Source organism: Schistocerca cancellata, chromosome 2, assembly GCF_023864275.1.
Source record: "Schistocerca cancellata isolate TAMUIC-IGC-003103 chromosome 2, iqSchCanc2.1, whole genome shotgun sequence".
Lineage (NCBI taxonomy): Eukaryota > Metazoa > Arthropoda > Insecta > Orthoptera > Acrididae > Schistocerca > Schistocerca cancellata.
In genome coordinates this window covers 909,851,367-909,877,905 of record NC_064627.1, presented here as the reverse complement: position 1 = coordinate 909,877,905, position 26,539 = coordinate 909,851,367, and the positions used below count along the sequence as shown (strand labels likewise).

At 38.9% G+C, this 26,539-nt stretch overlaps 1 protein-coding gene across 1 annotated transcript in view; it reads right to left on the bottom strand.

The window, feature by feature from the left end:
• LOC126162845 (importin-5) overlaps positions 1-26,539 on the bottom strand; it is a 164,262-nt gene that overhangs the window by 49,990 nt on the left and 87,733 nt on the right. The window contains 3 exon segments of the mRNA XM_049919608.1: positions 9,742-9,933; positions 12,080-12,253; positions 22,304-22,430. Coding sequence (XP_049775565.1) covers positions 9,742-9,933; positions 12,080-12,253; positions 22,304-22,430 — 493 coding nt within the window.

Here is a 26,539-nt window from a genome sequence, read left to right as displayed (position 1 = left end):
GTACAAGTTGTAAATAGCCTTTTGCTCCCGCATTTCGTCTCCGCTACCTTCAGAATTTTAAAGAGAATAGTCCAGTCTACACTGTCAAAAGCTTTCTGTAAGTCTACAAATGCTATAAACGTACGTTTGCCTTTACTTAACCAAACCTATAAAGTGGGTCTTAACTTCAGTATTGCCTTGCATGTTCTCCCATCTTCCTCTAGGTTGGGTTGTAACAATTTTTCATTCTTTGTTAAAGAATTTGTGTCAGTATTTTGCAACTCTGGCATATTAAACTGATAGTTTGGTAATATTCACACCTGTCAGCACCTGCTTTCTTTAAAATTGGAATTATTACGTTCCTCTTGAAGTCTGAAGGTATTTCGCCTGTCTCATACATCTTGCACACCAGATGGAATAATTTTATCATGGCTGGCTCTCCGAAGGCTCTCAGTAGTTTCAACAAAATGTCATCCACTCTCATGGCCTTGTTTCAACTAATGAAGACTCTCAGCGCTCTGTCAAATTCTTCTCACAGTATCATATCTCCCATCTCACCTTCATCTACACCCTCTCCCATTTGTATAATATTTCAGTTAAGGTCACCTCCATTGTATAGACCCTCTACATACTCTCTCCGCCTTTCCCTTCTTTGCTCAGGACTGTTTTCCCACCTAAGCACTTGATATTCATACATCTGGTTCTTTTTTCTCTAAAAGCCTATTTAATATTCCTGTAGGTAATATCTACATTTCCCCTACTGAAATATGGTTCTAAATCCTTACATTTGTGCTCTAGCCATTCCTGCTTAGCCGTTTTGCACTCCCTGTCAATCTCTCATTTTAGACTTTTTATTCCCTTTTACCTGCTTCATTTGCTGTGTTTTTAAATTTTCTCCTTTTCTCAATTTAATTCAATAGTGCCTGTGTTATCCAAGGATTTCTACTGGGCCTGGTCTTTTTACCTATTTGATTCACTGCTTCCTTCACTATTTTATCTCTTAAAGCTACCCAATCATCATATACTGTGTTCCTTTCCCCTGTTCTAGTCATCCATTGCCTAACACTCCCTCTGAAACTTCCAACAACCTATGGTTCTTTGAACTTATTCAGGTCCCATCGCCTCAATTTCCTACCCTTTTGCTTTAATTTACAGTTCATGACCAATACATTAAGGACAGAGTCCACATGTGCCCTGAAAATGTCTTACAATTTAAAATTTGGTTCCAAAACCTCCGTCATACCATTATATAATCAATTTGAAACCTTCCATGCCTCCAGATCTCTTCCACATATATAACCTCCTTTCACGATTCTTATACCAAGTGTTTATGATGAATAAATTATGTTCTGCACAAATTTCTTCCAAGCGTGGCTTCCTTTCGTTTCTTTCCGCCAGTGCAGATTCACCCACTATTTTTCCTTCTCTTTCTTTCCCTGCTACTGAATTCCACTCTCCCATCACAATTAAATTTTTGTCTTCCATAACTATCTGAATAATTTATTTTCTCTCATCATACAGTTCTTCAATCTCTTCTTCATCTGGAGAGCTAGTTGGCGTATAAAATAGGCATGGGTTTTGATAATGCTTTCACTAAGCTGTTTATAGTATTAAACACACTCCTGCTTTACCCCTATTTCATTTTGTATTTATGACCCTGTATTCTCCTGACCATAACTCTTGTTCCTCCTATCACCGATGACGACATCCTCCCGAGTAGCCCCTACCAGGAGATCCGAGTGGGGGACTATTTTACCCAAGATGATCCCAGCCACCATCATTTAACCATACCATATAGAGAGCATAATCTCAGGAAAAACTATGGGTGTGGTTCCCCCTACATTTTAGCTGTTTGCAGCACCAGCACAGCAAGGCCATTTTGGTTGATGTTACAATGCCAGATTGGGCCATCATCCAGACTACTGCCCCTGCAACTACTGAAATGGCTACAGCCCTCTTCAGGAACCAGATGCCTTTCAAAATCATATGAGTAAATGATAGACCAAGGTGCGCTGGATGCCAGGCACTTTGTGAAACAAGGGTTTTTCCCCTCAAGAATATGAATCCCCCCCCCACAGATCCGGGCTGATGCGCATGCGTGAATCTGGCAGGTTGGCGCAGGAGCAAAATTTTTCCCGGTTGCTGCTTGTTGCGACTGCTTACACAGCCAACGACCACATTTCTGTAGCGAGAAGCGGGAGAAGGTACTACTCATCCGCGACAACAGCGCATGCACCCGCTCGCTAAAATGAACCTAAATGTCAACAGTTGTGACATCACGCTCATTGACGCAATTTGTTGTTATGAAGCATTGCATAGTCTCCCTAAAGCCTTTGATACATTTTGCTACTGGCAGATGCTTGTATGAGCAATGTATTTTGTTGTTGTATATGGCGCATTTCCTTTGCAATTTAAGTTCTATTTTCGTTTTTTTCCCCTAGTTCATGTTTTATTGCTACAGTATTATTCTGTTCTTACCAGTCAAAATTATAAAAAAATTAACTGAAAACTAAAACAATGAAACATTCCCGGAATTCTGAAAAAATTCCCGGATTTTTCAAGGTTTTCTCCCGGATGAAAAGATTTCCAGGTTTTTCTCGGATCTCCCAGTTGTTCTGGGTCGTATACACCCTGAATTTGACATGTTGATTAATTGCACGTACACAAACTAAATGTGATCCAGAAACACCAGCTGTACTACACCATTTCCGCCTAAGCTCACTAAATTTTGAGAAGCTTAGTTCATTTCCATATTGCTTACAATAAGCAATGAACATTTCTTTAAGGTTACAAAGGAGCAGGTGTTTCTCCTTGTGAATCTTTCCTCATTTATTCTTCCTGCAACACAATCATTTTTGCCTGTGCACGAACGAGAAAACGTCATCTTCAATGAAAGTGAGGACATTTTGTTTTATTTCCATCAATGAGCTTTTTCCCCTTTTTGGTTTGCAGGTGTTGACAAAATCCCATATTCCATCTTTAGTTTCCTAACCTTCTTCACCACGTTAGTTGAAACAGCGAACTCTTTACCCATTTTTTCAGTAGCTCAGCTATTTGTACGAGGGTCAAAATTTGAACTTTACTGCTATTGCTTGAAGTCTCAAGTTTAACCCGCGAGCGGGCGCGCCTGTGTATAAAGTGCGCCAACAAAAAATAAAACTATTTTGCATGGTTCCATTTTTGTTTCACAACTACACACCTGTACCTATTCGTTCATTATTGCTTCAGGCGACACAATGATAATTTGTGTTGTCATGCGTCCAAGAGAGCAGCAGTGATATAAAATACAAAGCGAGCTAGGCAGAAAAAATGACCCAGATTATGGGCTAGCAGCCTAATGCCACATTGAGACATTTGTCTATGAGATAATTAGTGAGCAAATAAGCAGCTGGATGGGATCTGATGCCACTGCACTGCTTGATGCTTCAAGTTGGTCATTACTGTCTCTGTAACACCTGTCCTTGGCAACAGGGTGTTGTACTGAAAATTTATTTCATTATTGTTTGATAAAACAGTGGTGTAGCTCATAGTATGTAAGTTTATTTTCTTGCTGTTCAAATAAACTACGATTAAACTGTGATTTTGATCATACATAACTCACCTTAGCAACATCAGTGATTCTCCAAGTGATGATAATGAAGTGTTAGAAAGCATCAACAACACCTATGTCTTCAGTGGATAGCGATTCTTGCTAATCCTGGTGGGATGATTCTTTTGGGGCATTTCATGTCTACATTTGGTATATATTTTCTGACCAAGTTTGAAAACTTTGCTAGTCAGTAACTTCAATGTATCAGACATTGCAGTGTTTACTGGTGTTCAAGCCTTCGGTTATGTTTTTCTTTACCAAATTGTGCAGGAATTGAAATTTTGCCATCAACAAGGCATTCTGGTATGAACAAATTTGGGCATCTTCAGAAAAACCAAGCCCTACAGTGAAGAGGCTCCTTATCAATTAACTGAATGTAGGTCCCTCTGGCCATGATAGAATGGCAATGACTTCAGACAAGATTCAGTATTGATTTTATATAAAATATACAAATTAGGCTATCAAAACATATTGTTTTAATGCTTACCTACAGCTACAACAATGATTACCGAGTATTCAAAAACTCGATACTCAACCCTAAGATTGTTCAGCACAAAAGACTGGCAATGCGAAAATTGCCAATAATGAAAGCAGCAACTGAAACTAGTGATTCAGCATGTATATCACTGCTGTGAGGATAGAGCCTTAAGAAACTATTGCTGCTATAAAATACCAATGGAAACGGAGTGACAATGCATTGTAGGGTAAAAAAATTCTAAAGCAACATAGCATTCTTCTAGATTTTACAATCCTCACAGCATTTTCTGAGATTTGATTATATTCAACACTGTAAAAAATAATGGAAAAACACTTCTTATTAGCGTAGTTACTTTCCCTAAACCACAGGAAAATCTTATAATATTAAAAGACACTACAATAACACATTTTTTGATTTACAAACTTCAAAATTGTGTTAATTTTTGTATTTATCAGTAATCCATTTTCCCTACTTTGATAGGTATTCTTACTCATCAATATGCAAGATCCAGAAATTAAACAATATAGCTTTGAAAGCTTGAAGGATGCTCTATCCAGCTGTGGCAAGGAAAAAAGGATTGAAGAAGACACAGCTGAGATATTTTCACCAAAAGTAGAAAATTTTGGCCAAATTTGCAGATGCATATCTTTTCATCTGAGCATCCTGTACTAACTAAATTTGACTGATATATAGACATCACAGGTAGTAATAGCCATCAGAAGTTTTGGCGTGATTGGCTCATATGAAAAGTAGCTGTGGTTGGTCAAACCATGGCTCTTAGAATAGGGCTAAAAATATTTTAGCCACTTTAGAGGCTTGAATATACAGTTATACGTGGCTAAATCCCTAACTTTTGCCATTGTGTGATTCAACATCAAAATTTTTCTATGTATATTAAAGCAAATGACCAAATGTTTGCCTGAAGTTTTAAAAAAAAGCCTAGCAAAGTTGGCACATCTGCACCTTCGTACATGATGCGGAGGTGAGTAGCCTCTCTTTAAAATCTCCTAAAAATTCAACCACTGAAGATACTGGGCTGAAATTAGGTATATGATCATCAAAGACCATGTAGAACCTTCACACCAAATTTCATTAGGTTTGGAGATGGTGAAGTGTGGACACTTTTTACTATTGGTCCCTCTGACGTGGAATGAGCCAACTGAAGTCTTCCCCCCCCCCCCTCCCTCCCTCTCTCTCTCTCTCTCTCTCTCTCTCTCTCTCTCTCTCACACACACACACACACACACACAGATTCATGTTTTATTGCTGCAGTATTATTCTGTAATCAGGGTCATTAAGGTAGTTTGTAAGCTGTTAACCCAAGCAAAAAGTGAAGGTAAAGGGGGCACTCACTGAGGATCCACCACCCTTAGCATGAAGTCTGGGATAATGGAAGGTAGATTCATCTTGACAACTTTCTATATCCTGAAAAAGCCCATCAAGGTGAACAGCTTTAGATTATTTCTCTATTTAGTACGTTCTTTAATCCCCATTACCATGCTTTCCCATTGTCAGTATTTTTTGAGAACAGACTATGAGGTGGCACTGAAGTTCAGCATCCCCTTTTTGTTTTAAAAAGTCATCCCTAAAACTACAGTATAACTGCACTTTTACGTTCCTGGAACTAACGTTTTCCCGCTGGTTACGACATTTTTTTCACTCCCTTCAGATTTCCTATGTTCAGAATGTCAATTCACACCCATTTTTACTTTAACAGATCAGTAATTTTTCCATAATTTACATTTTATAAATCAATGTTCGTGGAGGGGAAAAAACTGGCATATTGACATAAAATGATGCATGCACTGCATATGCCTCAAGTAGTGTTTATGTAAGTTACACAGTTAACGGTGCTCCACACTGCAAATCTCAAGGCAGAACAAATTGTGATTTGTATCCTGCCACTGCCAACCCCAACTTGGTGTGGTGGCTGATGGGAGTAACTGTTTCCATAGAAGCCAAAATAACGTGCAACTTCTGAGGAACATTCATTTGTTTTGAGTCTATACCAACTTTATCATTCAGTACTGTGCGCTACAAGAAGTAGTGCCCTTACTTTATTGTACCCGCATCGTTTCGGCGTTAATTTCACCCTGTGATAAAGATCACATACAGAGGATATCCTTTCACAGTATTTGGAACTTGCTAATATATGGTAGATTCCTTTATGGTTCGTATAAGCATTGTACAGTATTGTTTGCTATCTAAGGTTGACAACGTTGGCAACGCTCAGAAGCCTGTTCCTACAACCAAAGTGAGTCGATTTAAATCGATACAGCTACTTTAAACAACTGCCGTGAGAAGAGTTGTGTTTGTGACTTTCTTTGTGTCAGATTAAGATGGAAAACGCCGTTACTTTCAAAAGAGTCAGGGAAACCCTTTCTATGGAAGAAAAGGTAAAAATTCTGGAAAGAGTTGAAGCTCGCAGTGGAACACATGTTGCATTAGCACAGAGTTTAGGAATACCCGTTTCTACGTTGAACACTATCATGAAAAACAGACTATTTTGGAAAGTGTAACCAAGAGTGGGCCAAATTCCAAAAAAAGAAATATGCCAGCTATTCGAAATATGCAGAACTGGAAGAAATTACTGTTTCAGGCAGCATGTGCACTGCATATTCCAATAAACAGTGTGATGTTGTGCGAAAAGGTGCTTAAAGTTGCCAATGTACTTGGGAGTGAGGACTTTACAGCATCTAATGGGTGGACTGATAGATTCAAGAAGCGGTACGATGTAGTGTATAATACTGTATGTGGTGAAGAAAGCAGTGGGGCATAAAATCTGTTACGGAATCACAGAGTGGTAGGTCACAAGAATTTTTGAAACAATATAAACAGAAGGATATCTTCGACATTGACGAAACAGATCTCCTTTTCAGCGTATTGGCACATAAAACACTTGCCTTTAAAGGCGAAAACTGCCATGGAGGTAAACACGATAAAGTTCGCCTGACAGCAATGTTAGGTACGAACGTGGGTGGTTCCGAAAAAATTAAACTGTTTGCGATTGGCAAATCCAAAAAACCTCGGTGTTTTAAAAACATAAAACACTGCCACGAACTACAGTGCCAACAAAAAAGTGTAGATGACGTCGGAATTATTCAAGAAGCAATTACATTGCCTTTATGCAAGAATGGGTACTCACAACAGAAAAATTCTCCTGTTAGTGGATTGTTGCCCTGTGCATCCCAGAAATGAGCCTATGTAATGTGCAATTAGAGTTTCTACCACCAAACTGCACAAGCAAATTACACACTTTCGATTTGGGTATTATCCATGCCTTGAAAACGCACTATAGGAAGGCGATTGTGCAAATGGCATTAACTTTGATGGAAGTTGGGAAATACCCAGCCTCCTTTAAAGTGATAATTTTTATGCTTTGCATTATATTGGAAAGGCATGGACAGAAGTTATGCTTCCGAATAGCGGGATTCATTGAAGCCAACAACTGAAATGGATCTGATGCACCAGATGCGAGTGTTAGTGGCAACAGTGAAAAACTGCTTGCTTCATCATGGGAAAAGCTGCAGGTCCAGCATCCGGTTCACGATTTCTTACACACTGACGACGATGTTGTCACTGTGGAAAGTGTTTCTGTTCATGATGTGATCGACTTTCATGCACAAGAAAACACAGAAAGTGGCAGTGACAGTGATGAGGACAATGAGGTTCCCTCACTTGCAGTTGTTAATGCAGCAGTCGAAACAATCAAAAAATATATATTTCAGCTGCAGAAAAGTTTTCATTGTGTTTATGAACTCGAAAATCACAATGAAAAAATTCACCAGAAAAAATTATAACTATCTACAATTTTGGATTTTTTTGCTAAGAAGTAGTGGCTACTGTACCCACTTGTTCACGTCACATTTATAGACCAACCAAACTAAAGGTCAGTATAATAAATATAAATGGCATATTAAGTTTTGTAGATGTGTGCTTAAAATGCTTGAGTGTAGTATGGTTTCCTTCCCTTTAATCTTGGCTGTGGTACAGACCGATCTCTATTGTAACCCCGATGTCTACATCGATTTGAAAGTGTCAATTTGTCTGGGAGCTGACTAAGCCAGTGAGTTTGAAATAAAGGCTGCAGTGACAGACTAATCTGTAGTGTAGTGCCATATTTAACGCACCCTGAAAATTTCACACACCTATATACGCAAAATCAAAAACAGCATGATAAGTGGCCAGTACTGTATACATCAGCTGACGTCACTTTCGCAGGAAAGTTACACTGAAAATGGAGTTTAGAGAGATCTTTAATGGCGTATGCTCTTGACCCACACTTTTCATATGCATGAAGTATAAATACTAAAACTGCCATTTGCATCACTTCAGCTTTGCAAGCACATAAATCAACATGGCGGCTGCATGGTATGCATTATTTTTAATGTGATTTGTTGTGCTAAAGTGTTGATGAATGTTATGTCACCTGCTTAACATAGCACTAAATTCAGGTTACCTTTTATTAAATTATAAACATTCCTTGATGAGTATTTTGTTGCCTATTATCTACATATATCATACAAAACTATGAAAATGGAAAGGTGGTCCCATACATAACCAATAAAACTTAAAAAAGCATTTCCCACATTTTACATTTTCCCGCACTTTACGCCATTTTTTTTTTTTTTTTTTTTTTTTTTCAAGACCCTTGAAAAGTGTAAAAGTAAGGTTTTACTGTACTTCAGAAGCATACATCACTTCTGCATACAAGTAAGTTATAAGGGACAGTCAAATGAAAATGAGACAGGTGAAGAAAAATAAGTAAACTATTTGTAATTTCAAAAGTAATTGTTGTAACTGTTAATACATTTATCCCACTGTGATACAATTGGTCAATGCCTTCAATGAAGAAGGTTTGCAGTTGCCCATGGATATGTGATTGTACGTACCTAGGCATGCACCTCTTCGTTTGAAGCAAATCAGGGCCACGAATGTCTTCCTTCAGGACTCCAAAAATATGGAAATCTCATGGTGACATATCAGAATTGTATGAAGAAGGTTTAAAGGACTTCTCAGCGAAATTTCTGCAGTGTAGGCTAAACAACCTTGGCAATGTAAGCAGGCATTATCCTGCAACAGAATGATTCAGTCCGTCGACATTCCTGGGCATTCGAACTCTATGGCACACTTCAATTTTTACGAAGCGTCGACATCCTACTGAGAGTTAATTGTGGTGCTGTGTTAGAGAGTCTTTGAGCAGTGAGCCCCTGCCAACAATGAAAAATGTCATCATGACTTTCCCAGAGTTAGAGTCCCGAATGTTCCCCATTCCCATGCGAGTGCCATATTTTTGGAGCCCTGCAGGAAGACATTTGTGGCTGGCAATTTGCTTCAAACAAAGAGATCCGCGCCTGGGTACAATCACAGTTCTATAGGCAAGTGCAAATATTCTTCCATGAAGGCACTGACCACGTTGTCTTTCAGTGGGATACATGTGTGTGACGGTGATTACTTTTGAAATAATAAACAGTTTACTTACTTTTTTCCATCTGTTTCATTTACATTTGCCTGCCCCTCTTACATATCTGATATGTTTGCACCTGGAAGTAAGATATGGTAAGATATATCCACAAGCATCTTGTCTAAGCACAAAACAAAGTGTTCCAATAGCAAAGCTGAATAATGTTTGCATGATAAAACATAGTAATTACAACATCTGTACAACAAAATTACCAATGTACAAAACAATTACCTTTTATCTTGGCACACTCTAGAAGATATGGGAGGCTTTCAGCAGCAGCTGTTCTCACTCCATCATGAAAATAAAATTTCAGCATTGGTACCATGAGCCTCACTACTTCCTCCGCATAGTCCGCAAAACCTTCTTTTAGTTCACGGGCATAGCACACTAACATTTCACAAGCAGTGGCCTTATCTTCCAGACCTGAAACATAAAATATAATGATGTACCAACAATTTGCTTTGAACAAAACTGAATCATTCCCACTGTAACTTCTAACTGGATTTTTGTTTTCTTTCATAACCCTAACAAAGACTGTCACCAGGAAAGATAGCAATTACAATTTTATAAACTATGCAGAACCAATAGGTGCATACATAAAAACAAATCATATTCAAAATAAAAAAAGTCTGACTAAATTTGCATTTTCTTTCTTTGGATTTTGCAATTTGTTAGGTATCAAACCTACTCAGGCGACAAATTTAATTGCTTAAAGTCATTGTTATCACCACAATGGCCAAAAAATAAGCTACACCCCCTCCCCCCCCCCCAAAAAAAAAGAGAGATACAAAAAATTAGCCTACTAATACTGGTACATTTTTACATCATGAGAACCTTAACTCTAGTGCTCATTCCTTCACCGAAGACATACAATCATTGCACCTGCAGGCATGATTTCACACTTGCAGGTCCTTGAGGCACTATTTCATTTAGCTTTTAGAAAAGAAGGAGATAATGCAGTACTCCACCTGTCAACAAAGCCATCATGAGCTTTATGTGAGTGAAGTCTCTCCTCATGGACTGCAATATAAACAGTTATTATCATCAAAGGGTTCTGACAGTACTAGATATCCATTGGCCTAGCAGGTAGTAAGGATAATGTATTCTGATAGGAGGATGATGAAAGTAGTGACATTGATGAATGAAATACCAATAGTAAAGTTAACAGTTGTAGCGATGCAAGGGGGTACCAAATTTGTTATAAAAGTCAGTAAATTACTCAACAGACAGTATTTTTCAGTAAAGGTATTTTGTTCATTCCAAAGTCATCATCTAGACACAAGTTGACTGCAATCTGAAGACGTTTTAGCAAACTAATAGTTTCTTTCAGGCGATAAAATTTTATTTACTACGAAATATAAGTTCTTGAAAAGTTTATTCAGAATAGGAAATGTTAATTAGTAATTGCAGGCCATAATTTATGTTTAATATAAAGGTGTTTTGAATTTTGTGCACATGAAAAAGTGTGAATTTACGTGCGGCTTTTACTCTGAGACTAGTTATCACAGAGTGCAAAAAGTGCGCGTGAACAGTTCGCTGACCTACACGGTGAATTTTATTTTTTGTGATTTTGACCCGAATGGAGACAAATCCAGTTTCATTTAGATTTTACGCGAGATAGACATCACGTTATTACAATAGAGTTGTTTAGCAAATTTGGGAAAACTGAAACCTGCGCACTTGATTTGAAATACATTACACACTAGTACCTGATCGAGATGTCCAGTGAATCGTGAATAATAGTTGCAAACTTCTGAACGAAGTTGGAAATTAATTTTGAGACAAGTGCTGATTTTGACAAAAATGAACCGAAAGTTTATTCAAAATATCGAGGTTCTGTTTTAATTAAGATACACATCACCTTGTTGAGCACGTTGCATAGCAACACTGTAAAGCAGATTAATTAATTCATTAAAACAACTTGCGACGTAGTAAGTCTCATTACACATACAAACTGTTACACGAAATTTGCTGACCGCATGAGAGCGATTTTATTTCCAGAAATGCTAATAAACCAACGGTTTGAAAAGTTAAATTACTAACTGTTGTGTAACATCATTGCTTGTCCCATGCCACTGCTGAACGTGTTGTATTGTGTCTCTTCACAAGAGATCTCAAGAAGCCAGGATAAACGTGAAACAGGAAGAAGATTAAAGAAGAGGCATCAGTATACAGTGACATCATAAAGACTGATTACAAGGCTGGCAGGACTGTGCAATTTACAACACGAAAATGTTGTTAATGAGAGTGATTATTAGGACACGTTTTTGTAAATGGGCAAGATGATAACTATTTTGCAGTGAGTCTTTCCCCCTTTCCTATCAAAATAAAGGGTGTAGCTTATCTGTGGACAATATGGTTGTATTATAGCGAATGTGTGTGATTTGGAGTTAAATTCTCCATATTACATAATATGAGAGATGTATTTACAGAATGTAGTCATGAATTAACTTTGGACCATTTATGTAATTTCCATCTATAAGGTACTACGGTGCACAGCCAATTGTGTATGTAAAAGTGCAGTATTTACATCAGACTATCTAATTTTAACAAGACTTTTATGACTTACCAGATGTACGGATACCAAAGTTCTGCTGTTCACCAAGGTAAACAAACTGCCAATCAATATCACTCTCAATGCCCTGCATATCTTCATTATCCAACAACGCTACCTCTGGTTTCATGCCAGCAGTCTTCATAACAGGACCCATTACAAGTGGCAAGTACTGCTCAAACTGTTTTCCTGCAAAATAATCAAGAGTGTTTTGTTGAACACAATATTTAAAAGCTGTCAAATGCAGGAGTAACTCGTAAATTACCATATTCCCAAGATGAGTTACCACAGTTACGATTCAACATCAATTTTAATTTGTCCTCTGAACTTCAACACTATTCACATTTGTGAATATCAAAAAGGTTTTATGATAATGGAAATTTCAGGATGGAAACAACACCCAAAACAGGGGATCAGGAGATGTGCAACCACTCATTTATCGTATTGCTGTGGCACATAGGCATACTCAATAAATCATAAATGACCCCTGGTTTTTCACTATTTGTTCTTCCCATGTTTTATAGTGGATTTTGTGTGTGTGTGTGTGTGTGTGTGTGTGTGTGTGTGTGTGTGTGAGCGCGAGAGAGAGAGAGAGAGAGAGAGAGAGAGAGAGAGAGAATATTGGTCACTGTGGAATCTTGTATATCAGCACCCAGTCAGCTCCACAGTTGAACCTCACTACATTGCCAATACTGAGAATGCTTGCCTTCAATTACCTGAAAGGTGTAAAGCAATTAGTAAATACAGCCACACAGCCAGTTTTCTCAACAAAAATGAAGAACCCATTCTCACAGCTTCCCCTCCCCCCCCCCCCCAAAAAAAAAGAAGAAACTGCAGTCAAATAATTGTTTCAAGATAGCAAAAATAATCTCCCCCAAGAACCGTGGACCTTGCCGTTGGTGGGGAGGCTTGCAAGCCTCAGCGATACAGATAGCCGTACCGTAGGTGTAACCACAATGGAGGGGTATCTGTTGAGAGGCCAGACAAACATGTGGTTCCTGAAGAGAGGCAGCAGCCTTTTCAGTAGTTGCAGGGGCAATAGTCTGGATGATTGACTGATCTGGCCTTGTAACAATAACCAAAACGGCCTTGCTGTGCTGATACTGCGAACGGCTGAAAGCAAGGGGAAACTACAGCTGTAATTTTTCCCGAGGGTATGCAGCTTTACTGTATGGTTAAATGATGATGGCGTCCTCTTGGGTAAAATATTCCCCCATTCGGATCTCCGGGCGGGGACTACGAAGGAGGACGTCGTTATCAGGAGAAAGAAAACTTGGGTTCTACGGATCGGAGCGTGGAATGTCAGATCCCTTAATCGAGCAGGTAGGTTAGAAAATTTAAAAAGGGAAATGGATAGGTTAAAGTTAGATATAGTAGGAATTAGTGAAATTCTCTGGCAAGAGGAACAAGACTTTTGGTCAGGAGAATACAGGGTTATAAATACAAAATCAAATAGGGGTAATGCAGGAGTCGGTTTATAATGAATAAAAAAATAGGAGTGCAGGTAATCTACTACAAACAGCATGGTGAACGCATTATTGTTGCCAAGATAAATACGAAGCCCACGCCTACTACAGTAGTACAAGTTTATATGTCAACTAGCTCTGCAGATGATGAAGAAATTAAAGAAATGTATGATGAAATAAAAGAAATTATTCAGAGAGTGAAGGGAGATGAAAATTTAATAATCATGGGTGACTGGAATTCGGCAGTAGGAAAAGGGAGAGAAGGAATCTTAGTAGGTGAATATGGATTGGGGCTAAGAAATGAAAGAGGAAGCCGCCTGATAGAATTTTGCACAGAGCACAACTTAATCATAGCTAACACTTGGTTCAAGAATCATAAAAGAAGGTTGTATACATGGAAGAAGCCTGGAGATACTGACAGGTTTCAGATAGATTATATAATGATAAGACGGAGATTTAGGAATAATGTTTTAAATTGTAAGACATTTCCAGGGACAGATGTTGTCTCTGACCACCATCTATAGGTTATGAAGAAACTGCAAAAAGGTGCGAATTGAAGGAGATGGAACCTGGATAAACTGACTAAACCAGAGGTTGTACAGTGTTTCAGGGAGAGCATAAGGGAACAATTGACAGGAAAAGGGGAAAGAAGTACAGTAGAAGAAGAATGGGTAGCTTTGAGGGATGAAGTAGTGAAGGCAGCAGAGGATCTAGTAGGTAAAAAGACGAGGGCTAGTAGAAATCCTTGGGTAACAGAAGAAATATTGAATTTAATTGATGAAAGGAGAAAATATAAAAATGCAGTAGATGAAACAGGCAAAAAGGAATAGAAATGTCTCAAAAATGAGATCGACAGGAAGTGTAAAATGTCTAAACAGGGATGTCTAGATGACAAATTTAAGGATATAGAGCAGGGCTTAACAACTGGCCAGTTTTGAGCGCGAGTACTCGCGTCTGCTCAGGCACGTGCTCGCGAGCAGCTGCAAGGTCGCGGAGTAGGGAGGGAGGGGAAATGCGCGCGCGTTTGAATAGGGCCGCAGCGTGCCTATTAAATTCGCGCCGACAGTGTAACGTTTAAAGTACTATGATCAGCTCTTAACAGTCACTTCGCTGGTTAAGAATCATGTGAAGTGTAACCCCAACCATGCTTTCGCAGTTCAACCCCCATTGGGAGGAATTTTATCTGTTTACTAAAAAAGATGGTGTTGCAAAATGTTTAGTATGTCACAAAACGCTGAATTCTTTTACGAAATTTAATTTGCAGCGACATTATATGTCGTACCACGCGAAAGACTATGGACGTGGAAAATGTGATTGACCAGATTGTGCACAGGAAGTTATTAAACTTAAAAGGAAGCTATCCGAATAAGATCTGGACGACGAAGAAAAATCAACTGAGGCAGCTCTCATAGTGGGTTACAAAATAGCTTTGCTTTTAGCAAAATCCCTGCGCCCTTTAACTGATGGCGATTTAATAAAAGAATGTTTGGTAGTTGCAGCGGAACAGTTGTGTCCATCTCAAGTTGAACAGTTTCGGATTGTGCCATTATCTAACATGACCATTATGCGTCACATACAGGACATGGCAGACGACGTCCAGAGCCAGCTTGCAAATATCTGTAAAGATTTTATGATGTATTCTCTAGCTCTGGACGAAAGTGTTGATATCACTGGAACAGCGCAGCTTGCCATATTTATTAGAGGTATTAATAGAGATCTTCAGGTGAGGGAGGAGCTCCTCGATGTAGTAGCCATGAAGAACACTACAACCGGAAGTGATATTTTAAGTAGTGTTGAAGAAAGTGTTGAAAATATAGGATTCTTTAGTTTCAGTGTCTACAGATGGTAGAGGCATACACTAAGCTAATAAAATTATGTGGCACATGTACATTCTCCTTTATTCGTTTCATTTGTCGCAGTAATAATTCGTGAGTGAGATCCCTGCAGGTGGCCGCGTATTTACATCGACTGGCAGCAGCTGTTGTGTACCCCATGTGACTCTCCCCACTCTCCGCTCTGGTCCGGTAGTGGGGGTAGCGTGGTCGCGCTGCTCCGTGCTCGCGCCTTGCTGCTCACAGCTTGCTCCGCGAGCACATATGTTGTGAAGCCCTGATGTAGAGGCTTATCTCACTAGGGGTAAAATAGATACTGCCTAAAGGAAAATTAAAGAGACCTTTGGAGAAAAGAGAACCACTTGCATGAATATCAAGAGCTCAGATGGAAACCCAGTTCTAAGCAAAGAAGGGAAAGCAGAAAGGTGGAAGGAGTATATAGAGGGTCTATACAAGGGTGATTACTTGAGGACAATATTATGGAAATGGAATAGGATGTAGATGAAGATGAAATGGGAGATACGATACTGCGCAAAGAGTTTGACAGAGCACTGAAAGACCTGAGTCGAAACAAGGCGCCGGGAGTAGAAAATATTCCATTGAAACTACTGACGGCCTTGGGAGAGCCAGTCCTGACAAAACTCTACCATCTGGTGAGCAAGATGAATGAGACAGGTGAAATACCCTCAGACTTCAAGAAGAATATAATAATTCCAATTCCAAAGAAAGCAGGTGCTGACAGATGTGAAAATTACCGAACAATCAGTTTAATAAGTCACGGATGCAAAATACTAACACGAATTCTTTACAGACGAATGGAAAAACAGGTAGAAGCCGACCTCGGGGAAGATCAGTTTGGATTCCGTAGAAATATTGAAACACCTGAGGCAATACTGACCCTATGACTCACCTTAGAAGCTAGATTAAGAAAAGGCAATGCTACGTTTCTAGCATTTGTAGACTTAGAGAAAGCTTTTGACAATGTTGACTGGAATACTCTCTTTCAAATTCTGAAGGTAGCAGGGGTAAAATACAGGGAGCGAAAGGCTATTTACAATTTGTACAGAAACCAGTGGCAGTTATAAGAGTCAAGGGGCATGAAAGGGAAGCAGTGGTTGGGAAGGAAGTGAGACAGGGTTGTAGCCTCTCCCCGATGCTATTCAATCTGTATATTGAGCAAGCAGTGAAGGAAACAAAAGAAATTCGGAGTAGGTATTAAACTTCGTGGAGAGGAAATAAAAACTTTGAGGTTCGCCAATGACATTGTAATCTGTCAGACACAGCAAAGGACTTGGAAGAGCAGTTGAACGGAATTGACAGTGTCTTGAAACGAGGATATAAGATGAACATCAACAAAAGCAAAACAAGGATAATGGAATGTAATCGAATTAAGTCGGGTGATGCTGAGGGAATTAGATTAGGAAATGAGACACTTAAAGTAGTAAAGGAGTTTTGCTATTTGGGGAGCAAAATAAATGATGATGGTCGAAGTAGAGAGGATATAAAATGTAGACTGGCAATGGCAAGGAAAGCATTTCTGAAGAAGAGAAATTTTTTAACATCGAGTATGGATTTAAGTGTCAGGAAGTCGTTTCTGAAAGTATTTGTATGGAGCGTAGCAATGTATGGAAGTGAAACATGGACGATATTTAGTTTGGACAAGAAGGTAATAGAAGCTTTCAAACTGTGGTGCTACAGAAGAATGCTGAAGATTAGATGGGTAGATCATATAACTAATGAGGAGGTACTGAATAGGATTGGGGAGAAGAGAAGTTTGTGGCGCAACTTGACTAGAAGAAGGGATCAGTTGGTAGGACACGTTCTGAGGCATCAAGGGATCACCAATTTAGTATTCGAGGGCAGAGTGAAGGGTAAAAATAGTAGAGGGAGACCAAGAGATGAATACACTAAACAGATTCAGAAGGATGTAGGCTGCAGTAGGTACTGGGAGATGATGAAGCTTGCCCAGGATAGCGTAGCATGGAGAGCTGCATCAAACCAGTCTCAGGACTGAAGACCACAACAACAACAGCAAAAAATAAGGGTAAGCCATCAATTAGTTGACAAATAATGAGCATATTTCTCTTATTTTACTGTACTGCTCTTTAATACGATACAGTTCCGCACTGTCGCCTAATAAACAAATTAAGAGCCTACAGAATATCAGACCAGCTGTGTGGCTGGATTGAAGAGTTTTTAGCAAACAGAACACAGCATGTTGTTCTCAATGGAGAGACGTCTACAGACGTTAAAGAAACCTCTGGCGTGCCACAGGGGAGTGTTATGGGACCATTGCTTTTCACAATATATATAAATGACCTAGTAGATAGTGTCAGAAGTTCCATGCGGCTTTTTGCAGATGATGCTGTAGTATACAGAGAAGTTTTAGCATTAGAAAATTGCAGCGAAATGCAGGAAGATCTGCAGCGGATAGGCACTTGGTGCAGGGAGTGGCAACTGACCCTTAACATAGACAAATGTAATGTATTGCGAATACATAGAAAGGAGGATCCTTTATTGTATGATTATATGACAGCAGAGCAAACACTGGTAGCAGTTGCTTCTGTAAAATATCTGGGAGTATGCATACGGAACGATTTGAAGTGGAATGATCGTATAAAATTAATTGTTGGTAAGGCGGGTACCAGGTTGAGATTCATTGGGAGAGTCCTTAGAAAATGTGGTCCATCAACAAAGGAGGTAACTTACGAAACACTCATTCGACCTATACTTGAGTATTGCTCATCAGTGTGGGATCCGTACTAGATCGGGTTGACGGAGGAGATAGAGAAGATCCAAAGAAGAGCGGCGCGTTTCGTCACAGGGTTATTTGGTAACCATGATAGCGTTACGGAAATGTTTAGCAAACTGAAGTGGCAGACTCTGCAAGAGAGGCGCTCTGTATCGCGGTGTAGCTTGCTGCCCAGGTTTCGAGAGGGATGAGGTATCGAATATATTGCTTCCCCCTACTTATACCTCCTGAGGAGATCACGAATGTAAAATTAGAGAGATTCGAGCGCACACGGAGGCTTTCCGGCAGTCGTTCTTCCTGCGAACCATGCGCGACTGGAACAGGAAAGGGAGGTAATGACAGTGGCATGTAAAGTGCCCTCCGCCACACACCGTTGGGTGGCTTGCGGAGTATAAATGTAGATGTAGAATCTACATGATAAGCGAACACTACGACACTACCTTGTGACTTCTACAACGAGTTACTATTAAGTGTAATTATAAATACAATGAGTTACGTTGCAAGTGCATGAACATTTTATTCTTCTCAATTATCCACTGAAGTGTGAAGTAATTATCTTTCTCTATCCACAACTGCAACACCTAGCCTGCATTAGTAAGTAAGCAAAATAAGCTGCCATCTACTTTTCATCCATCAAGTTATCAGTGTTTCATCATTTCACTGATCTGTGTACTTGTACGGACAACTCTGATAACCAAATGGCCTTCATACCAATATCATGAATCATTCTGGAATTAATGTAAAATGTTTTGAGGGCACTGCAGAAGACATAATCAAATGGACTCATTCAAACTTTGGTATCATGTTTACCAAACATGTGTTCTGTATTTTAACATCTTTCTCAACAATCCATCATATAAACAGAATGCAGAAGGTTCTTTATTCTCTAATTTTCTGAGAACATTCTCAGGTCCGCATGAATAAAATGAGTCTGAGAATATACTTCACCTGAGAATGTTCTCAATTTGAGTAACAGCATGGGGGAAGTTGATCAATGTGAAACACATTCACTGGTTTTGTATGAATAAAACTAGAGAAGTTTCTCGTAAGTGGAGAGGACTCCCTGTATTTGAAGTGAGCTCTGTAGCATACTTCAAGCTGTTTTAAGTTCTGTTGAGGTTTTACTCAGAGCTGTTGTAAGTCCTGTTGAGGTTTTACCCAAATTTTTAAGTAAAAAATTTATGTTGCTCTGAAGGTAAAATAGGTAGGTATACATAGCCCCAAGAAAAACCGAAGAGAGAAACTGTACAAGTTAAATAATGAAAACATTATTTGGCCCCTGAATCACTTCCTTCCTGAAAATCACAGAAGACGATGGGGCACCCTTTCAAACGAACTGAATATGAAAACATTTCTGCACTATTCAGCAGACCCACATTTTCAGACTGGTGTAGTAGAAGACAGGTATATGCCAGACAACTGTATCAGTGGTATCTTCAGGCATTCTTCATCATGTTACCAGAAAAACACCTTTGTGGATTTGACTTCCTAGAAACGTAGGAGAACTAGAAATAGTAAAAGCCATGTGGCAATCAACGAGTCAGTTTACAAGTGAAGTGGGGAACCTCAACTGCCCACACATATTAATGATGAAATCTTCTGTAGATGGAGATGAACATATGAACTGAAAGAGTTTTTCCAGTATCAATGTGCAGGCAACATTTGATTTTAATAAAATGTTTGCTAGATTTGATGTCTCATGGTGTGGGTATGTACATGATGCTAGGATATGAAGAAACTGTGATGTATGCCAGATACAAAGAGAGAACCAATGTAATGTTTTACTTTTAGGAAGTGAAGAGTATGACACTGCACCATGGTAACTAACACCATTTCAGAATCTACAAACACCTGATGTGGGCCTACAACAGACTTCAATATAACAAAAGGTAGCTGTTCTGGAAAATTTGGGAGGGGGGGATGATTATTTTATTAAATAACCACAGTGACAGCAAGATTCAACAATCTTCTATATGGATGAGAGTGATGTCAGTGGAGGTTTTCCACTGACACCACAGAAACAAAGCATTCAGCTGCATGTTTAAAGTGTGTAGTTTACAACTGTAAATAGCTGCTTTATGACATTATACTGTCTTAATGTTTTGAAATTTTGAAAGGAACCCTTATCAGTAACTAGTTCCAAATGAAGTACATCTCAGGAATCCATACACTATCTCCCAACATTGCTGAAATACTGAGATACTGTTTCTATATTGCTTTGGTTCTTTCATCCTACACCAGTCCTATTTAAGATGATAGAAATAAGGAGGCGGATCAGAAAAAGTAATAACTGGTTAATTACAAACCTAGTGGTCTACTTCTCGTAACGAAACCACACAGGCGACTACATAATACTTTACGCACCAAGATGACCATAATATGTCATACTTGCTTAAAATTATCTTATGTTAGAAATCTCTGACAGAGTTATGGTTTTGAGTAGACATATTTTTAAAGTTTTGTTTGCATAACATTTTCCTCTAACTTCAATAACAAAAAAGTATTCCAGGTTTCGAAAATTCAGTAATATCACGAAATCAATTTTCATAAGCATCCTATATATTGCAGTCAATTTGTTGCCACACATGAAATTAAAATCTGAACCTAGTGCACCTCTTCCAGAACACATTGATGCCCATTCCATATTTATACCACGAATAGTTTGTCTGTTTAAGCAATATGAACGAAATGTAAGATTACGCGTATATTCCGTGCTGGACATGGCATGCAACATACACCGAGAACTTTGTCAAGAAGGAGAAAAAGTAGTGAGAAAGAACAGGTGTGTACTGGGTGATGAAGTGGGTGCTCCTTTGTAGCTGGTTCTCAAGGATGGTGGCAGGTTTGGGCATGTATGGGCATATGGCACAGGAAAGCTGTTGGTGGACTAGGTATGGTGGGGTAGTGCCTGTCTGAAGGTCTACACCGTACTGGGTAAGGGAGTTTTTGTCATTGCAGATACGCTGTCCCAAGGTGGTCAGGTTGATGGCAGCGATTTTTTGGTGTGGAGTGGATGGCAGCTGTCAAAACGCAGGTGTGGTTGGTGGGTTTGATGTGTACATAGATGTGCATGGAGGCATCAGAGAGCAGATGGTCAGCATCTATAAAATTGGTGTGCTGTGTTGAGGGGGACCAGGTAAAGCAGATGGAGAGAAGACGCTGAGCTTGTGAAGGAATAAGAAAATGGTGTCTTGGCCCTGCCACAGGGACCTGCCGAATCCACCCACCCACTGTGCATTTCCTATTCCAGTCCTTTCACAAGCTTCTCTAACACCACCGGAGGCTGGGCCTCCTGTGAAAGCAGCCATGTCATGTACCAGCTCTGCTGCAATAATGGCACAGGTTTTTACTTTGATATGGCTATCAACCACATGTCTACCAGAATGAACAGTCTGCCAAACTGTAGCCAATGTTGAAGAGGACCACCCTGTGCCAAAAATGTAAGTGAACATAAAATGTCTGACTGCTATGTGTGTCTCACAACTGGGCCACTCGAATCCTCTCCTCCACCACTAGCTTTTCTTAACTGCACAGATGGGAGTTATTCCTACAACACATTCTCCATTTCCAAAAGCATCCTGACCTCAACCCTACACTCAACTATTTCTGTCCCTTCTGTCCTACCACCACCTCCCCTCACCCATTGCCACTGCCACTGCCCCCACCAGTCTTTTCCCCTCTCTGGTCCTCTCCTTTTCAGCTCCATTTTCCCTCCTTTCCTCCCCTACAGCCTCCCAACACTGTGCCAGGCAGCCTTGTTCTGCCACCTTCTAGTCTCTGCCAGGCAACCTCCCCCCCTTTGTCTTGAGCAGCCGGAGATTTGCGCGAGATGTTCCTACTTGTGTGGATGTATGTGCATTTTCCTTTCTTTTCTGAATATGGCTTTGGCTACGTGTAACAGTTTTTTCATTGTACCCATCTGCAACTCAATGTGTCTATGAATTTTTGTTCACTTAAAACTGAGCACTTTCTCAGGGAATGTCCTTTTGCTCTGAGAATGTTCTCCAGAGTATGTTCTTTTTTATTCATGCTACACAATGTGTACATTCATTTTCTAACACAAGGATCTACTAGATTATGAAGAACACAAAATGGTAAGGTACATGACAAGGTTACAGCAGCTTGCAACAGAATAAATGAGTTTTCCAAGTGGATTAACTATCACAGTAAAATATTGACATACACTAACCTAATATTTTGCATATTCTTGCCCAAGCAGATATCAGGTACGATGTCTGTGGATCATCATCTGCCAATTCACCAGTTGTCTGAGTTTTTAGAAGTAGGTCCATTACTTCACTGGCGTCTCGCATAAACTGCAAAACAGAAGTTTCTACAGCAAGGATGTATTAAGTAAATATTGTAGGAAACTGAAAACTTACTTGGCCAACAATGAATGAGGAAAAGCGAAATCAAATTGACAAAAAACACAAAAAGGCATAGATTAAATCTTTTACCAACAGAGAAGGAGAAAAAAACAATCTTTATAATGTGGATAATAAAGTCTAGGGCAGGAGAGGTAATCAGTACAAATAAAATTGTACATTAGTAAGAAGATATGCACAATAATTGAGACTTGAGCTTAGCTCTGCAGAAATTAAGAGTGTTCAGATGAAAGGCAAAGGAAAGTCTCCCCCCTCCCACCCACCCCCCAAAAAAGTGAAGAGGTATGGAGAAGGGACAATGAAGTATAATTATCTCAAATGGTTGGTTAGTGGAATCCAATCAGAGACACCATATTTCAGAAGTGCAGGTATTTGAAGTAGTTATTAACCCTTTGATGCCTACAAATATGCTTGCTGCATTCCGTGAAAAGTGTGGCTTTGTAATCACCTTCTGCACTGAATATTCCTGGAGCACTGGGCACGACTATTTTGTCTGCTGCTCTGGATTTCACCGCCCCCAACAGAAAATAAACACAGTTACTCAAACAACTTCAGTTTTTCACTTTGAATCTCCACCAGAAATGAAACACTGCATAAATACACAAATATTGTCTGACACATAAGAATCACACCTTTACTAGAGTTTTTAGTAGGATGTTAGAAACCTGGTGTCCTTCCATGATTATCTAATGAACCTGCTGTCCTGCATATATTAGGAACTGTAATAACTCAAGGAAACAATGACTATCAGTGACAGCTCTCTAATACCTCACCAGTCATTGGGAACCACAGAATTAACTTCTCCACTCGATTCTGTTTACGAACAGTCAGCAATGTTGTCGAGTGGACATGTGGGCCACTAGTGAAATACCTATCGGCTTTTAAGAAAACTATTTGGCAAGATTTGATTCTTTCGCATTTTATTGTACGATATCTTTGCTCAATAAACGACTGAATTTCTTTTAGTTATTCATCTTAGTTACTGTGCAGCATACAATGAAGTAAAGCATTCCACAATATTTAGAAATCATTGCACAGACTTTGTGTATGGGTTGTTTCAGTTAACTGATTGCTGTGTATGAAATGTAGCTAACATAGTGAAATTCTACTTTAAGCTGAGAACAGAGCAATGATTATATTTAGATGTGCACATGTGCACCTGTGTGTGGTCAAGCATGCACGCCATTTTATACGCTGTGTGAAGAGGCTATAGTGGCACCGCACACACAAATTTGTACCGTATTCACTGTGAGATATTCAGCTTTAATCAAAACCTGTTTGTTGTTTGTCACAGGATGTAATCACTAAGTAAGTAAATGTTTTAGCACCCCGGGATAATAGTAGCAATGCACGTTAACACATCCAGAGCAGTCAAAGGGTTAAAATTATTTATGCCAAGACTGGATATTTGAGTGCAAGAGCGGGACCACACATAACACAATCTTTGGTCATATTTCATGGTATGTCCAGGAACTGACTGCATGGTCTCAGAGTACACAGTTTGCAGTTATTCATTCAGCCTGAGCTAAATTTATCATAGTAAATCCCATTTTTAAAACCTCTCTATGGGCTATGTTTTTTCTTACATGGACATGTTCCTTTACTGGGGGTTCACTCAATTACGCTGAAGGAGTGACCAAGAATCAGAAATGAAACATTCTGCTGTCATAAGTACATTATAATCACTAGCTGAAAACCGTACATAGCTTAGCATGAACTCAATGATTTAGACTTTTTAAGTCACATGCAAAATCTCAAACTGGTGCCTTGATTTTGATTCACTTAAAAGAAATTAATCTGAAAAGAAAACACTGACTTTGCTCAAATACTGTTTCATCCTGTTCACAGAGCTTCACAGAGCTTCACACAGCTCACTTACATCCACATGGTTATTGGAAGTCTGGGTTTTCATCATACTAATAGCCCTGAAGTGACTCACTTGGCAGAAACATATGACTTTCCACACTTAAAGGTAAACAACTGTTTTCTACTGCAATGACTGCTATGCCACAGAGAGCATTTAGAAAACATTTCAACATGTCACAGGATTCGTGGCAGCAACAGACATGTGCGTAGCTGTATAATGTTAATTTTCATTACTGCCTTTCTCTTCAGTTACGAAACTGACGACCTATGCACACAGTTTCTTTGCATTTTGCTTTCACAGACTGAATTTCATCTCCCTGCTCAGATGTGCAGGTGATCTGTGCAATTGTGAGGAAAAAGCCAATATAATGTTCCCCAGATGTGAAGCTGGGTTTTTTACTATCCAGTTATTCTTCACCCGCTCCAATTTTGCCATCTAAATCATTCAGTAATATTGCATAAATTTCTGCAGTCATCCACTATAAAAAGTGAAGTGTACAGTAGTGTTTTTATGTTTTTCACACATCTAAAGCAGAACTTTTCAGTTATCAGGCAACAGTGATGTCCATTTTTCTTATATTATTTTGCATTCAGCATATATTCCTCACTAACATGAAGTATGTACATTGCAAAATACCCGATTTTCATTGAAATTGAAAATTGCATACCACTATGTTAGCTGCAACAGAATTTTTTTCTTCAATTTAAATGTATCATTCAATCTAGTCCAACATTTGATGTGATGAATCTTCAATCATGATCTTCAGCACAATTTCTACCTATTTGACAATACATTTCTGCCTATATGAAATATTCTAGTCATCATTCTATTAAATTATTTTTGGGGGATCATTTTATTAAATCATTTTTGGAGAATGAATGTAAATACTTTGGATGACAATGCACAATTTTTTCCCTTCATGTGTACTGCAGAACATTTAGTTTCAGAGTGCCAGTATGGAAAGGCCTCTTTATTCAACAAACAGCTGAAAGAAGATGGTGGCAAATATTTTCTTGCCAATTCGAAGAGTTTAATGCTGTAATTATTTTTAACATTGTAATTTATGCTGGCTTTGAAGTATGTACATTGCAAAATGCCTGATTTTCATTGAAATTGAAAATTGCTTGCCACTATGTTAGCTGCAACAGAATTTTTTTCTCCAATTTAAATGTATTTTTGGGGGATCATTTTATTAAATCATTTTTGGAGAATGAATGTAAATACTTTGGATGACAATGCACAATTTTTTCCCTTCATGTGTACTGCACAACATTTAGTTTCAGAGTGCCAGTATGGAAAGGCCTCTTTATTCAACAAACAGCTGAAAGAAGATGGTGGCAAATATTTTCTTGCCAACTCGAAGAGTTTAATGCTGTAATTATTTTTAACATTGTAATTAATGCTGGCTTTTGTTGAAAAGGAAGTTTTCGTCTCTTTATGTACATAAATACAAGTACACCAATCTACATTTGAAAAAAAAAAATGTGGAAGTTCATTTTTAATGGATAAGGCTTCCTTTTCTTCAATTTATCATGCAAACATATTGTACATGGGATTAATGCCCTTTTAAGTGGTTTCTTTGTTGAGTGATGAAGACTTAAGAGTAACTGAAATGTAAAATTATTCTGGCAATTTCACTGTAATCCAAAGTGTGAAAATTAAATCACTACTGACATTTCTTATGTTGCAGCTCTTAAGAAATCTTATTTTTCAGTATCTCTAGGAGAAATTCCATATGCAAATTTTCACTTGTTATTTTATATGCTCAACTCCCATAACAATACAAGCATTAATACAGTGATTTAACAATTACAATTTACCTAATTATAATGTAATAAGGCATAATTGAATGGTAATGACAGATGAGTATGAGTATACATACAAATTTCTGTGTTGGGAACATTTTATAGCTGAAGGATGTTCACATTATAAGCTGTGTGGGTTTCCATTTTTGACAGTAATGAACTACGTGAGCATGGTCCTACTTATTGAGATGATGATGATGATGATGATGGTGGTGTGAAGGACATCCCAAAATTACAGCCACAGATTAAAACACAAAGTGAACAACACGGTATTGGACAACGGGAAATTAAAGGCCAGGGGTATGACAGAAGTGAGGGTATTTGTTGAATGCTGACCACAAGTTGGGTGGGGGGGAAAATGTTTGGAA